Raw genomic sequence first — 13,400 nt, 5'->3', positions numbered from 1 at the left:
ATATTAACAATATGGTTCACTTCGAGCTTTTCCATACATCATAACATGATGTATGATAACATCATCTAGCGTGCAAAGAGGAATCTAAAGGTGTTTTCTTCTTGTTCGTTCTAGCAAATCTTCCTGCCAATTTACAGTGACAGTCATACTGTTGAAAAGTTTTCATACGACAGTGCAGGGATGTCCATACTTTTTTGAATAAATCGATCATCAACAGATCTTTTTTTTTTCTTTTACACTTATTTCGATAATACAGAAAAATAAATTTTGATCCGACTGCTCCAATAGAAGCTGTTCCGCATACAAGAAAATGCTTGCGGCGCGTTAGAAAATATTGATTCAATTTCTTTTGGGTCGAAAATAATTGCAAGCATTAGCTAGTTTTTCGCAAGATTTTTTATCCATAGTTGCCAGCATCCAGGTGCTAACATATATGCGTGGAAAGCATTATTTAGTTTTCAGTAAACCACCAGAAAGTTTGCATCACATGCGGGTGTTCTCAACAGTTCTTACTTTTCTCGAAAAATGTATTTGATGTTAGTTAAGCAGGAAGGTATTCGCAGCTTCACCTACCAAATATTTTTTACTAAATTTGTTTCATTTTAATAATATAATCAATATATGTTATCGTAATATTGATTCCAGAACTAATATTTCTATTGCCTTTCATTTAAATGCTTAAATTTCCTTTTGAGTTAGAATTTCATTTTTATATCTATGGATGGATTTGTATCCATGCTTTCACCGAAGGCAAAATTAATAAAAATTAGTCGAGCTTTTCTCTGCATCATCTGCAGTGATTTAACGGATTTGCAAGATTTTTCGCGATTAATTTGTCACAGGCCTAGCGGCTTCCCAATCATCAATTAGCAGTGAATCCAACAAGAATGTGACTTAAAATCTTGATCTTCTCCGGTATCCAAGGATGTTATCGATCATTTAATTATATGTTTTTGATCATTTAGTAGTTTGTCAATAACTCATTCCAGAGGCTTTATTTCAATATATAATTACGTGATGGCCCACCCGACACCGACCAACCAGCACCGACCAAACCGATAGATCAACAATAAAGGAGTCAGACCACACGAGCAAAGTCCAATGACCAGCGGCCCAGATGTGATATGCCCCATCAGCAGTTTTAGTATACAAATAGCCGGGTCGAACCCCCGATCAATCTCTTTTTAGTTCAGGTACTTGAGGTAATAGGTATTTTGTAAGAAGTGTTGAGATGTTATTAAGTGAAAATCGATAGAATAATTATTTTTTTAATGAAACGTTGAGTGTAAACTTATTATTATATGTTATATGGTGGACTTCCAGAGCAAAGGTTTATCTACAACTCTGCCTAACAGTTCGTTCAATTAATTTCACTTATAACGGAGCTATTATAGCTCTAGTAGTAGTAACTTATACTTAATGATTGAAATTTTGGATTGAAATTTTTTATCATTCAGTATAAGTTACTGCTACTAGCGCTATAGCTCCGTTATAAGTTAAATTCAAACATCGACTTGTTAGATGTAGAAAAACCTTCGCACTAGAAGTCCACCATACAACACATTTTGAAATTTAGCCTCTGGAGTAAGTTATTGACAAACTAATAAGTGATCGAACGCAGATTACTAAAAGATCGATAACATCCTTGCCGGTATTCTGTGCTTTGAACATAACTTTTCCAAAACAAGATGAGTTTTCTTTTCGAACCATGGCAGAACCAAAGAAATCTATTGATATTTCACATAGTTATGGTCATTTGAATTTTGATAAAGTGTTGCTTCCACCCCCCCCCTTTTTTTGTTCAACTCTTGTATGGCATAATAAAGTGCAATTTTTTTTTGCAGATGAGATAGCCATATTGATAATGAGATCAGGTCCACAATATTGCATACCACAACAAAAGGATGTTATAGCTTTATATTTTGACGTGGTGAACAAATTAGGCCGTTACAAATATTTAATTAACATTTTGTCCTGCTGGTCTCCGAAAGGTCAAGGGGGGCGGGGGGATTATAAAAAAATTAATATTAAAATGAAAAAAATCAAAAAACTCCTCGGATTTGCTCAAGAATGTTTTAAAAACCTCAAAGTTATCCGAATTTTATTTTGTTGCCCCCTGAAATTATTATTTTTTGGCAAAAAAAATCCGAGGGGGGGGGGAGACAAAATAGTCCTTAAATATTTGTAATGGCCTCAAAAGAAATCACATTGACTCGGTGGCCAAACTTAGTTTCATTTACATATTGCATTATTTACTGCAATTGTAGCAATTTGGAGGGCTTTGGTTCTTAACTGTTCAATCTGATCTATTTTTTTGGGAAAAAATGCTTTTTCGGGATTGGTCATGTTAGGCACTTAGTTGGCCAAAACCGGTACACTTACCCTCTATAAAAATCAATTTGATTCATAGACGAATTCCCCCCAGAAGTACTTGAATTATTTTCTACGTTCGTATATGTTTAAACAAAAGATATTTTAGTTACTAGATAAATATTGTCGCTGTCGTCGCTGTCCGGAACATCTTTTGCTGGCGAGGATAGGGGAGATAAATGTCAAAGAAGGAAAATCCATACGATTTGACAGGTACAATGTACCACACATGTTTCGGACAGCAGAACAAAGGGAACCGAAGCGACAATCTTTATCTAGTAACTAAAATATCTTTTGTTTAAACCGTGTGATCAATTTGGTTGACTGCAAACTGAATAGCTAGTTTGCAGTCAATCAAATTCCGAATTTTCATATTGCGTTTTAGACCTAGCCTCGTTAGTTTCATGAACCCGTCTTTACTCAAAATTTCCATTTAGGTTTTACTGTCCTACTGTCAGCTGGATTACTGCCACATCCTAAATAAATTTGAGTGCGATTGTGTTGGTTTTTCACGGCTGTTGTATTTTGTGTTCATATCCTACCATGATTCAGTCAGAAAAACAATCTTTGAAATGTGAGTTAAATAGTGACAAGTGATATTTCAAATAATTTTGTGAATAAACCAGGCCTATGCTAAGAGCTCATGTTTAGCGTAGCCAACACCAACACCAACGCCGAGCAACGTACGTCAAATCTAAAAAAGTTTAACATCATAAAACATCCAAATTCAGCTTTCTTCAATATGCAACTTTAATCGGGAATATGCATTAAATATGACTAATGAGTTTAATTGATTCAAAACTTATCTACATGATCAATTTTGATTTTACTTACATGGAGAACAACAATTTGTCTTTTATTTCACCGTGAAAAGCTTGAGCAGGATTTAAAAATAAATCCTGCTCTTTTATTGTTGTGGATATTTTTAATTATCAAGCTACAATCATTGGTGTTGTTGACGATTGTTGACATCTCATGCAACTGACAGCGGTCTATCTGCACACTGTGCCCGGGACATGGTGGCTATTTTTAGGCTAAGGGAGTTAGATAGGGATGTCTATAGCCTGGAATAAACAGATGAATAAATAGATTCAAAATGTTTCATATTTGAAAATTTATTGAGTATTTTCAGAGCGTGATGTCATTTTTTCTCAGTAAAAATTAATAATAAATAATTATTTTCTTCGCTTGTCACTAAGTTAACCAAATATTCATCGGGAGTTGATAAACGGATGATAAGCCGTGCAGATAAAATGTCATTCGACTATCATGATAACACTACCTTTGTCAGTAGTTAGAAAATTTTGTTTTCGACGCGTGAAATGTCAGCAAGAAAATAAAAAGACATGACACAAGCTCGTTATCTGAACTAAATGCTCGCAAAATCCATATATGCAAATAGTAAAAATGCATGAGCTCCTGTACGATATAATATAAAAATGTCTTTTTCAAATTGATACTTCCCAAAAGTATAACCAGGGACAGAAAAAGTCATTTTAAGGCTCAAATTACCGTCATCCAGTCATTGACGAAAAAGACAGCCACGTGCTCGTACCACCCCCCAGTAATAAAACCACCCACCGAGGAGAAAAAGAAGTCTCCAGGTGAATGGGGGGTGTATTTTTGTTTCAAAACTACATCATCCAATAGCGAAGACATAACTATATCGGGTGGATGCTTCATTTGGTAGTATTTTACTTTATTTTAGAAAAAAAAACTGCCTTTTGCAACATTTTTTCCCAAGAGGAGAAATCGACGATTTACTCTATCGCTCTCTTATATGTTAGGGAGCGTGAGAGTAAATCGTCGATTTCCCCTCTTGGGAAAAAATGTTGCAAAAGGCAGTTTTTTTCAAAACTAAAGTAAAATACAACCAAATGAAGCATCCACCCGATATAGTTATGTCTTCGCTATTGGATGATGTAGTTTTGAAACAAAAATACATCCCCCATTCAGTTGGAGACTGCTTTTCTCCTCGGTTGGTGGTTTTATTACTGGGGGTGGTACAAGCACGTGGCTGCTTTGACTGAATGACGGTAACTTGAGCCTTAACTACACTCAAATAGTTGACATCCAACACACAATCTAGTTGCCAGTATTTCACAAATTTGAATGTGCGAATGAATAGGACGGTATGTACACGAACAGCAGGAAGCGTCGAATCTCGGTGTCAGCGTTGTTTTGTGCGGTGTCAAAATCAATCTTCAGTTTAGTACATTGATATTCAATTTGAAATCTCAAAATATGAATATCATTTCATACTGCAGTGCATGGATTTAACATTTTGAAGTCAGATTCTTAAAAGATATGAATCTGTTTAGTATATAAAGTAAAATAATAATCATTCATCGGTGCAAATCAACCGCAATTCCAAAGATTCATTTTAACCCCGGTAGATATTCATTTTTTACGTTCGATTATCAATCGGCTTTTAAGGATCGGGCGGATAATTTGGTATGGAAGTTTGACAGCATGCTGCGAGATATTCGTGCCTGCATTGTCGAGCGTCTGATCAAAACGTCTATGCAACTGATAGTAAAACGAAGATTTCCGTCCTTGAGTATAACATTGTTTTTTCTCTGAGTCGATTCTTTGACTTTTTTATTGTCAAATTTTCCAAAATACCATATTATTTGAAGCCTCTAAATATTTTTAAAATTAAAACAACAAAAAATTAAAAATATATGGCAACCAAAGCTGCAGAATTGGGCCAATGTAAGATAAAAACCGGAAAAAAGTGTGAGAACAGAGAGCGAGTATAAAACGAGATGTGAATGCAGAATATTAAGTATTAACTTCAACAGCAACCTCTTAGCTTTCCAAATGTTTCACCGTGTATCGATATGGTGCACCGGCGGTTCAACGCGCAGCATCTAATTTGTTATACATATTAGTAAAAAAATGTCTACCACAATTTTGCTACACTCTGAGAAAAATAAATACTAAATAGAATTAATGTTACGCTAAACCGATACTCGCCTGGTTTACCCCATGTTAGATTAAGTGGCAACTATACCCGCTTAGTATAACTTTGATTTATTTGGCTTTAGCATAGTATGGCTTTATAATGAATAGTTTATTTTAGCTCCCGGTTTGAATTGGTCGTAGCAGGATTCTGCTTCAGTGTTTATAACTCTTGATAATTGATGATCAGAAACAAATAATGACGGAAACAGAAAAAAAAAACATTTTAATTTCTAAGAGAATAACAATTATATAAATGTACTGCTGTAGTTATTGATGTCGAATATACAATCTGCCTTTCTATCGATAACCAAAATTTTGTTCAGACTCTTAGCGGTACCATCCGTAGAAATAATTTTCTCCATATTAAAGCCTGGATGTATCTTCGGGAAAAAAGCCTTCTTTGATCAGGATCAGGAATTGTCGCATCACATCACAAATCACATGGGACGGCCACCATCGCAGACGGTACTGGTACTTGGCAGTTGGCTTACCGGGATGTGTGTGGCAGACTGCAAAAGTTTCACTTGGCTGATAGACATAATATTCAAGCTTCTTGTAGCTCAATTTTTCAAAGATTAGGGTCCTAAAATAAAGAGCGATTCAATAATTTATATAGTTCCTGGTTCATGTATCACAACTTACATCTTCTAAATATTCCTCACTGCCGTTTGAATGTTTAATAACATCTACTTGATTTGAAGAGGCTGGAGCCTTTTAGCTGCCATTACAACCTTTTCTTTCAACTTAATAGTTGTTGAGTTCATCATTTAGCTATAAATATCCAGAATCACGATGTAGCGAGGAAGTGTGTGCTTGGTCCTGCTGCCAGAATCACAACGAGCGGGATCGGAATTTTGTTCACTTGTTCCTACAAATACGACAAATTCGATGTCGGAGCATCGTTAACTTTCTAACTTTATTTTAGCACTGAAACTTTTGTTTAGCTTAGCAGAGTAAAGGAAATAAGGCAACCCAAAATCGACTGCAAATTTTACGAAGGACTGCGAAAATGTGGTGATAAAGTTGTTGACTTGAAAAATGGTTGTTTGATTAATCAATGAAAATATATCATCAAGATATGCTGAGATAGGTTAAATTAAAAACATCAATAGTATACTTCTATATACTAGATTTGTTAAACAATCGTTTATGACTAAATAGTTTAAGTTTTAATCTAAATACGTTTAACTTTGTTTCTGAGTGTACAACATTTGATTTTCCGTTGGTATTCGATTAACTTTAATCGATTATGTGCACAAAAAACATAAGACATCCCTATTTTTTGTTGTGATGACTAAAGACACTATAAACAAAGACGGGAAATGTTCCAATTGGAATTCAAAATTTACTGTCAGTGTCATTCCAATCGAGCAAGAGACCTGTCATTCCAAAATATCGCGCGCAACATTTGGCAAGGGTTCATTCCAACCAGCACGAATAAATATGTTTATATTATTATTTGAATATTTTTTGATGGATTTAGGTAAAAATGTGTTCGTATGTGGTTGAAAATCAATCAAACATGTTTATAGTGATATGTGGCTTTTTATTGGGTGGTTGAAGACGATACAAATAAAATATTTTTGAATTATGAAATTCGTATAGACCAATGTGGAAAGTATATCCAGCATCAGCAGTGTTGCGCACGCAGAGTTGCCTGGTGATTTATTTGTTCAGGGATCAGACTTCCCGTCTTTGTATAACGTGTCTTTAGTGATGACATTTTGAAGTGTGTGTTTACCGATCCTCATATTTTGGGTAGTTTCGTTTCAGCGTGTATCGATCCTTTTGGGCACGGATGGCGCCACACGCGGTGTCGCCAAAATTTCGTGCGAGTGAATCATATTTTTAGTATAGTATATTTGGAGGCACGCTGCTTATAAACATTTAATCTTTGAAAGAGCGGCGTGAAACTGCGATGGTTTCATTTATTAACGATATAGTTTCGCTGCGTATTGATTCATATCATCTCGACAACTGTGTCATCGATATACATTTTCAATAAATCACTGTCGTACAAATAATGCAAAATTAGGACCTCTCAATCAGATGATGACCATCTATAATCAACACTGTAAAACTATTCTCTTTACTAAGTCTCGGCAGAACCTAAAAAAATGTTTTGTCACAATTCGAAACCTAGGGTAAATGTTATATTTTCGACATGTATATATTTTGGACAAGCCTGAGCTTCTTCGATCAATTTTAGATAATGTGTAGGAAAATTTTTATCGAAAGTATGATCATTGCATACTTTTACCTCAACTCTAGCGGCTCCTGATGAGAATTCACAAATCAACTATTATTTATCTTTAAAATTATCTAAAATGTAAAGCTATCTACCAAAGTGCCTGCTGGACGCCAGTATGCAGGAGAATATGCATTATAAGACTCTTCGTAACATGCACCTGAAACACGTTTAAATTGGTTCAAACGGCAATCTTGAGGTCCTGCGGCCAAAGTTTGATTGTAATTGATATAACATATTTCAATCGCTTAACATGAACTGGAGACGGATGAAAAAGGAGTGACCAAAATGAAGTTTTGTTTTTATTCATCAGACATTTATTGGTCACCCCATGTACAGTACATGGATGAACCATTAATTGCCAACTTCCAGGCTGTTTTCAATGATATCGATAAGATTGCGAAACAATGTTAATTTCTGGTTTAATCTATGTCAGTTAAGCAAATAAATGCATTTAAATGAATGTGGATACGTGTAGGTAAGTCATACCATTGAGATCTGTAAGTGGCCATTTTCAAATTAGGAGAAAATGACTCTGTCCAAAATATATGCATTTTCCATGTCGAAATTATATATTTTATGTCCAAAAAGAAAATATTTCAGCTCGCAGTATATCACAGTTTACACCTAGTAAACGTAATTTACTCAAAAATTGGGCAATGGAGACACAAGACTAATCATAGGTTATGAATTTGGATGAACCTAGTGGTTTTCAATTGTTTTATACTATTCAATCTCGATATATTTTCTAATGAAGGTCCTGCGTTTGTCCAAGATACATCATTTACCCTACACATCTAAAATTACATTAAACCGCAAAATTAAACACCACTTAACCAATCTATTTTTATTTTTAAACACTATAATACCGTATTTATAGCATTAAGAAAATAAAAAAAACATGTATTAGTACATCTACGTCGGTTGACGAAATGAATAAATTAGAGAACCAAAACTTATATCAAACTGATGTTCGTGTTAGAGATGCATAGTTGGCTCAGAAATTTCTACTGATTTAAAATTTTCAACAGTTCAACGTTTATTATAAAACAATTAAAAAAAAATTGGCAAATTGTTGGAAAGTTTCCGAGTATTATGTATAAACCTCTAAAATCCATCAAAACTTAACGTTCAAAATCTCACATAATTTCGTGACAGCCCCAATTTTGAAATATTGATTTTACACCCTGTATCAGATCCTTCCCCTAAGACGTAGTTTCTGCCAAAAAAGGTGCAGTCTCTACACAACAGGCATACGATAACAACCATCATAAGATTGTAACATGAACACTGGTTTAAATCATAAATGATTCAATTATGTCTGATAGGAAAATAGGATGAGTCAACTTCTCAAACGTCAAAACTGGATTACTAATTCGACTAATAGCGACTAATAAATGATAAGCCTCGAATCAGGCTCAGAGATGGGTTGTTCAATTCTGAGATACAAGTATTTTTATTTTATTTGGAGATTTGTCGCTGCCAGAAGAAAAAGAAAGAGTTTTCAAACAAAAAAAAATCACTGTGAAGGATATAAGGATAGTTTAGAAGAGATTCTCTCCCTAAAAGATTTTTTTAATACGATATGCAGACGTTTGTAAAATAATGCAAATGCAAAAATTCGGTATGTCAAGATTTTATCAGCGATATAAAGTCATTTGATTCACACATGATGAACATCCAGCTTCGAACAGAAAACTCTTTACTGTTAACTTAGAATACTTTGATACGTATTTTGATACGTTTGATACGTATTTTTATAGGTTTAGAAGCATCTTCTTCCTGTTCTTCTTATTCATGCAAAGTTAAATAAATAAATACGTTTCCCGACTAGTACATGCATTACTGGTCTAATGCCTGCACTTATTGCACTTCCGTGCCTTCATAGTTTCGTTTATTATTCTATGTCAAAGAGCGTCAAGCGAAGTTCCAAACACGTAGCGACATGTGTTGCTTATAGTCTAACGTTGGTTCCAGAATAACTTCTCGCGAATGCTTATCACTATTTCACACTTCCCCGCACAAGGCACGTTCAAACGTGTATTAAAGACAATTCCCGATCGAAATTTCACAACCATGTCCAACTAACTAACGTCGTCGCATTTGTTTCCTGTTGTTTCAGGGTACCGTCCGTAATCGACCGGAAGTATCGCAGGTGGCCATTTCCATCTGTGATGGTATTCGCGGAGTAATATATGATGAAGACGATACTTATCTGTTGGATACGGAAGACAATGATCTCAATGAGAAGGAAATCTACGTGTACAGGCGACCTAGGAATGAATCGCAAACCAATCGGGTAGGTAATCTACGACATACATAGCTAGTCTTATTTAACAACAACGAAATCTTTTTCTAGGTCAAACGAGCCTTGGAAACATCCCCAACTGCCCCGGTGGATTCCATACGTTCGGCGTACAAGTCCAACGCCGCATCTAACTACGTCGAACTGGTTCTGGTGATCGATAATATGCTCCATCGCAACATCAGGAACGATCAGCAAATTCACCGATACTGTCTGGACTTGGTGAACGTGATGAACGCCATCTACCGACCGCTCAACATCTACATCGCTCTGGTAGGGGTGGTGATCTGGTCCGACAAGGACCAGATCGAGATCAGTTCGGACTCGAAGAAAACGTTAGAAGCTTTCCTGAGCTACCGGAGAAACACCCTGCTGAAGATGATTGCGCACGACAACGCACACCTGCTAACAGGAATACACTTTTCCGATAGTGTCGTGGGTAAGGCGGAAATGGGATCGATGTGTACGTACGCCGGATCCGGAGGAGTTGAAGTGGTGGACACGAAGTTCGTAGCCCTTCAGGCCAGCACGATTGCACACGAGATGGGTCACAACTTCAACATCGATCACGACGGGTCGGATTGTCACTGCCCAAATGGTAACTGCGTTATGGCGTCCAGGACAGTACGCACTCAGGCCGCTCCCAGTCAGTGGAGTTCGTGCAGTGTGAGAGATTTGGAGACTTCCTTCCGGCACGGTTTGAATTCGTGCCTGAAGAACAAACCACCGAAAATGTTCGTGAAAAGTACCTGCGGCAATGGACTACTGGAGGCAGGGGAAGAGTGCGACTGTGGTTTGCCCCACGTTTGCGATACAAAATGCTGCGATGCAATGACCTGCCGATTGACAGTGAACGCGACTTGTGCCAGCGGGGAGTGCTGTGATCTGGAGAGCTGTCTACCGAAGTCTGCGGGAACCAAGTGTAGAGCGGAAGTGGGTGAATGCGATTTGGCAGAACATTGCGACGGAAAGTCTCCACTATGTCCACGGGATGTTTTCTTGAGGGATACAGAGCCTTGTGCGGGCGGAAAGGCGTATTGTTACAAAGGAATGTGTCGAACAAGAGACAGTCAGTGCAAAGTTCTCTGGGGATCCACTGCGAAATCAATCGACGAATACTGCTATCAAACGAATAGAAACGGAACGATTTTTGGGAACTGCGGCAACAATTTGCTTACCGGAGAATACACTAAATGTATCCAGGAGGACATGTTGTGTGGACTGTTGCACTGTAGCCATCGAAACGAAAAGCTGGACTTTGGCATTCAGGCGTACTCAAAGCTAACCACAACCAAATTTAGTCACTATGGTCCGAGAGGGACTGTGAGGGAAACAATTTGTAATACTGCTATTGTAGATCTGGGACTGGAAGTCATCAACCCCGGTTTGGTTCCGGATGGTGCTAAATGTGGGGCAGGAAAGATGTGTTGGAATCAAAAGTGCGTATCTTTGTCTCATTTGCAAGAGAATGACGTGGGTGAAGATTGCGCAGATGGCTGCAATGGCCATGGAGTGTGCAACAGCGAAGGGAACTGCCATTGTGAGGTGGGTTATGGAGGACAGTTCTGTGAGAAGTCGGGTGAAGGAGGCTCTATTGATAGTGGGCCGATTGTCGATCCAGAAGATTCATTCAATACGTTCTGGTCATTCTTCGTGCCGTCTATTTTGCTATCGTTTGCAATCATAGCTGGAGCTTATTTCTATCGAGATATCATCACTGAAATGCTTAGAAAAATACTTTTGAAACTTCGAATGCGAAAGTACGGCCACATGGTTCCGCCAGCTTCTCCAACTGCCACAGCGCCACCAAAGCCACCAAGAGTCGAGATTTCTGCACCAACGTTCAGCACATCTACCTTCAACACACTACAATTTCCAAAGAAAATCGATACCCTTCCGATTCGCTCTGCTCCCGCTCCTCCATCAACTAACCCCGAACCAGCGCAACACTTCATCAAAGTAAACATCAACAACAACGGAAAGATTACCATTGAGAACAAGGTAATTAGCTCACCCTTCATGTTGTCTTCGACACTTTTGGATGCTCACGAGGCCATACATGAGATCAAAGCCAAAGGTCCTCCAGCAATTCTCGAGCAACGCTCCATAAGCGTAGACTCTGACAGCCCTCTCTTGAACCCCATTACCCAGCAGCCCGCCATAGACACCCCACCCAACCCTGGAACCCCTGAACCCGATCTCGGCATGCTCATCAGTCAAGTCAAGCTCAAAAAAGTACACGATTTTCAATCCCATCGGTCAAAAAGTGACGAGAAACCTGCACGCCGATTGCCCCAACTGCCCCGGCAGAAAACCATCGGCGAATTCCAGAGCGTCGTCGCCGAAGTTCATCCCAAGCGAAGTCCCGCCACAGAAGAGCCACCCTCGCCGAGCCCCTTCGCCGAGGTTCAGCTGAAGAAAATCAAACCTCGTACCCCAAATCTCCAGTCCCGAACGGACCTAGATGAGATCATCGAGGAACAACCGAATGCCCCCTCGATTGCCGGCACAGCAGCCGCCAAACAGCGACCGACTGTTGCGGTGAAGCCATTCCTCAAACCTAGTCTACCTCAGAAACCACAGCAAGACAATCTATCGAAACCAGCTAGGAAGCTGCCACAGATTCCGCCCGCAATAGTGACGAAGAAGCCCACGACGATTGGAGCGACGTCGTCGGGCAGTGATGGTAGTAGTAATAGTAGCAGTAGCAACGTTAGTAGTGTTGCAGCGCTGAAAGCGAAACTAAATCTCGAACAGATTGCTTCCGCCGGCGGAATCAAGCGGTGATTTTAGGTTAGTAGTTTGGAACTAATTTAATTCGAACTTGTAGACAATTTTGTAGAAATGTTGTATTTGAAAGCAATTTTTGTAAAATTTATTTGTAATCTTGAAACAAGATTTAACGAAACAATTGTGATTTGACGAAACAACAATCGATTACGACGAAATGGTGGAATAAGTACTTAGCATATCAGCATTAGTGGTAGGAGTAATTGTACATAGGTACATTGTTCTAAAGAAGTATTTTTAACTAGACTGCTTACCAATATCAAGGTTAGGTGCTTAAAGTCACATATCAAATAATAATAAACGACTAGTCAATTAGGGTTACTCTATTTTAAGGATTGTGTATATAATGATTTGAAATGTTGTGATGACAGTCATTATATTTTATCATCGTTTCACTTTTTTGTCGAGAAATCATTTCAAAAGACGTGTGGGAACCAGCCCCCTGAAACGGCTGTCATCTGCATACAATGTGATTGAAGCCGAAAACTTGGTGCTAAACTTGGTGCTAGCTGTCAAGCGATGGCTTTAAGCACGGGACACAGTGACGCATGCGACAATATCGCTCGAGGGCAGATTTAATTCGAATAAAAAACAAAATAAACAGTTTTTTTTATTTTAGGCTCGATTTTAAGATGTTGTTAAAAGAAAAAGCGCACCATCTAAAATATGTTTCAAAACTTTATTGCTATTATCTCTATAGCTGATTCGTTCATTTCAGAT

At 37.9% G+C, this 13,400-nt stretch overlaps 1 protein-coding gene across 1 annotated transcript in view; it reads left to right on the top strand.

Moving 5' to 3' along the window:
* The window catches only part of LOC134223006 (disintegrin and metalloproteinase domain-containing protein 9-like), a 42,750-nt gene extending 29,723 nt beyond the window's left edge, over positions 1-13,027 (top strand). The window contains exons 3-4 of the mRNA XM_062702147.1: positions 9,708-9,884; positions 9,945-13,027. Of these exons, the coding sequence (XP_062558131.1) occupies positions 9,708-9,884; positions 9,945-12,677 (2,910 nt within the window). The 3' untranslated portion in view covers positions 12,678-13,027. The remainder of the gene's footprint in view (positions 1-9,707; positions 9,885-9,944) is intronic.
* The last annotated feature ends 373 nt before the right edge of the window (positions 13,028-13,400 follow it).

This window comes from Armigeres subalbatus, chromosome 1 (genome assembly GCF_024139115.2).
Source record: "Armigeres subalbatus isolate Guangzhou_Male chromosome 1, GZ_Asu_2, whole genome shotgun sequence".
NCBI lineage: Eukaryota > Metazoa > Arthropoda > Insecta > Diptera > Culicidae > Armigeres > Armigeres subalbatus.
Note: the sequence above shows the minus strand (reverse complement) of the source record. Positions and strands in the feature narration are given on the sequence as shown.